This window comes from Callionymus lyra, chromosome 3 (assembly GCF_982586985.1).
Source record: "Callionymus lyra chromosome 3, fCalLyr1.hap1.1, whole genome shotgun sequence".
Classification (NCBI taxonomy): Eukaryota; Metazoa; Chordata; class Actinopteri; order Syngnathiformes; family Callionymidae; genus Callionymus; species Callionymus lyra.
In genome coordinates, this window is record NC_141820.1 from 32,786,944 (window position 1) to 32,790,359 (window position 3,416).

General features: G+C 42.3%; 1 protein-coding gene across 1 annotated transcript; it reads left to right on the plus strand.

Annotated features, from left to right (window-relative positions):
* Nucleotides 1-332: 332 nt before the first annotated feature.
* On the plus strand, nt 333-1,856 carry LOC148084493 (zinc finger BED domain-containing protein 4-like). Its single transcript, XM_087786070.1, is given in 7 exon segments — nt 333-499; nt 616-632; nt 634-779; nt 827-951; nt 1,042-1,202; nt 1,259-1,289; nt 1,392-1,856. Coding segments are annotated over 7 exon segments (1,020 nt in total). The 5' UTR covers nt 333-424.
* The last annotated feature ends 1,560 nt before the right edge of the window (nt 1,857-3,416 follow it).

Sequence of the window (3,416 nt, forward strand, 5' to 3'; positions counted from 1 at the left end):
AATAGCAGGTGCAAAAGCACCCCAAAATACAGAGGGTGGTGCACACAACTAACCTAGTGTTCCTAGACAGACAGTTGGCTACGTGAGTGGAGATGTAGACCTATGGGTTTGTGACCTATTCATCTGCTCCTGTGTGCAAAAACAGACAAAACACTATGACAGAGAGCAACTACACAACTCAATTATACAATACCGAATACTAGTGATGGGTCCGGCAACACTAAAGCGTCGACGCATGCGTCAAGCTCAGAGAGAAACACCTGTGTCAGTGCGTGTTTTGCTTTAAGAAAGTCACCTTACCGATACCCGGACTGTATCGTTCTGATGTCAATGCGCCAAACTGTGTTCAAAAGGAAGCGCATCTGTCAGCGCAATGCTTCTGCCAAATTCATCGCAGATAGTTAGTATAGAAACAGATTGAATCATGGAGCAGCCCAACAATAAAAGAAAGCTTTTCACCGTGTGGGACGACTTTGATCTGGTCTCGAAAAAAAGGAAGGTATTTGTTTTAATTTTTGTGTTGTTTCGTCTCGTTCCTCTCAAAGTTTTCCCTTGGTCTATTTTAATTCAAATTCATTTTACAAGTGGGTATTAACTATTCATATTTTTTTGCAGGTTATATGTCGAATCTGTAACAGAAATGTCTTAGTTGAATAAATCCACGTCCTCAATGCTGAGGCATTACCGGGCCAGGCACAAAAAAGTCCCACAAACGTCAAGGATGAACTACGGTATACAGCCACTGTACAAAACATTCAAGATTTCTTCATTCATAATTGGCTGATAATATGACTTTATTGTCTCATTTTAACCATCAAGCTTCCAGGAAGTAGGTGCTGGGTGAGGCTCATTCTAAGGGACTGCCAGCCCCTGAGCATTGTGGAGAGTAAAGGGTTCAGGTCCTTGGAACCATCATATGTTCTGCCAACCAGAAAGGTTTGTGTGGAAATGATCTAAAGTCGTAGTTAATTTGTCTAATGTATTTAACCTTAGATTTGAATATATTGATTAGCTTTTAAGTTGACTTTGTTAAATTTTCAGACCATCGAAAAAATGATTGCTAAAAAGTACAATGAGGAACAGGTAAGAGTGAAATTTGAAGTACAGCAAGCTGTGGCGGTGAGTTTAACAGACGACATGTGGACATCTGCTAACATGGAGGCTTACTTGGCTCTTAGCTGTCACTACATTACTGAGAATATGTAGTTGTTTACATCTGTTTTGGGAGTACAATATTTTCCACAAAGTCAAACTGCAGACAATCTGGCCCAGGCCAAAAGGGGCATGATGTAGGACGAGGCCATAACAAAAAAAGTAGACAGTTCCACATTCGCCACTCAATTTGCATCGCACATAGTCTAAATTTATAAGTTACATAATCATGAGATCAGGTCCCCACATCTGCATCCATCAGACACAAAGCTAGGAACATTTTCACATATTTCAGGTCAAGTACTACAGCCAAGGAGAAGCTTGCTCAAGTGCAGCAGCAAATGGGACGGCCAACCCTGAAACTCATCAATGAGGTGCCAACACGCTGGAATAGCACATATGAAATGCTTTCAAGGCTAAATGATGACAGGGAAGCAGTGTGGGTATCTCTGGCCTCTCTAAATCCAGATTTGACTCCACTTACAGCTGATGAGTATAACATCATAGGAGAAGCAATTCTTGAGCTTGCTCCTTTCCGTCAAGCTACAGTGGAGTTGTCTGAGGAGAGGCGAGTGTCAGGGTCAAAGGTCATCCCAATGATGAAAAAGCTTTATCTTGCACTCGAGCCCAACGCTTCAACCTTGTGCACACAAGCAGCCATACACTTGCATGAACACCTGAAGCGTTGCGTCACAGAACGATAACAAAAAGTAACCCATTTGTAACACCCCCGCTTCAAGACGAGGAGCCTCTGCAGCCACCTTGATCCTTGCGTGCGGCTGCAAAGCACCGAATGGATCCAACCCGCCAGGAACAGAGGCGTTCACAGTCAGCTCATGAATAACACCTGAGCAGTCAAGATGTCTCTCACACACTCACAATGACGGTATATTGCAGAAAAGAGTCAGGTGTCACAAAAGCACTGACGTCAGAAGCAAAAGACGAAAGATGAACCTGCCAGAAACCCTTTAACAGGCCTAACTTTGTTACAAATGTCGCTAATCCAATTATGTCTATGCAATCATCCACACAAGGCATATGAATGATTTAGGAACTGTGAGATTATTAACCTTTCGATAATCTGTGCACAATCTGACAGTAGAGTCTGGTTTTGGTACCAACAGACAAGGGGATATCCATGGACTAGAACATGCTAGACCTTGCTCTACTAAATACGTTATCTCCTTTTCCATCAGGGCCTTCTTGCTTGCATTTACTCGACAAGGATGCTGTTTAATAGGTTTAGCATCACCTACATCTTTATCAGGATGTAAGACTTGAGTGCGACTAGGAACATCTCCAAACAGACAATAATTCTCTTCAATGAGTGGCATCAAATCAGCCTGTTGTTCTTTACTCAGATGAGGAATCTAAGAGGGAAGGTTCAATAAAATAGCAGAGTTACTTAACCAAGGAATTTGCTGCTGGAAGGAATGAGTACTCAGTCCATACTCATCACTCTCTGGGAGGGAAGTGCAAACGCAGTCTACCACGGTTTTAGATGTAGTAGTCGCCACAGTACGGCCAAAAGTGTACTTCCAATACCCTGGATTAAAACACTTGAATCACTAGAAGACTCTGAACGAGGCAATACATCTGAAGAGGATCAAGGATCGTGCTGCTCCCATATCCCTGAGTATACTAACTGGACATTGTCCCACCGAGTCACTATTGAGAGAAAAAAATCCATCAAATAAAAATGGAGCGTTACTGGGGTCTACAATATCATATGTTTTCAAAAGACCAGGGGTAGGCAACCCACGGCTCCGGAGCCGCATTCGGCTCTTTCATCCTCATACTGCGGCTCCAAGTGGCTTGGGAAAATAAATTATAAGTACTGTAATTTCCGGACTATAAACCGCTACGTTTTTCACACTTAGAACACTGTGTGGCTTATTTTATTTTTGGGTGGTGTCAAAAGTATTTTGCCAAGTAACACACACACAGAGATACACGGCAGCATGTCTCATTGAACTTTACGGACCTATTTCAGGATGTTAAAATGTGTAACTATTTATTCTGTTTCTTTCATTCATCTGAGCTGCATCAGATGAGTTAAACGAGTGCAATGTTGTTGAGACAGTTTTCATAAACTGTTGCTCTTTAGCTTCAGTAGACCTGATGATCAGTGATCAATGGGTTAAAGAGTTGCGTCTCTCTCGCTTTTCTGCTCGCCGCCTCAATATATGCCGGCTGTCAGAGACTAGTTTCTTTCAGTACTAAGAAGATATGAAGGTTTTAAATAGTTCAAATCCGGTACAGCT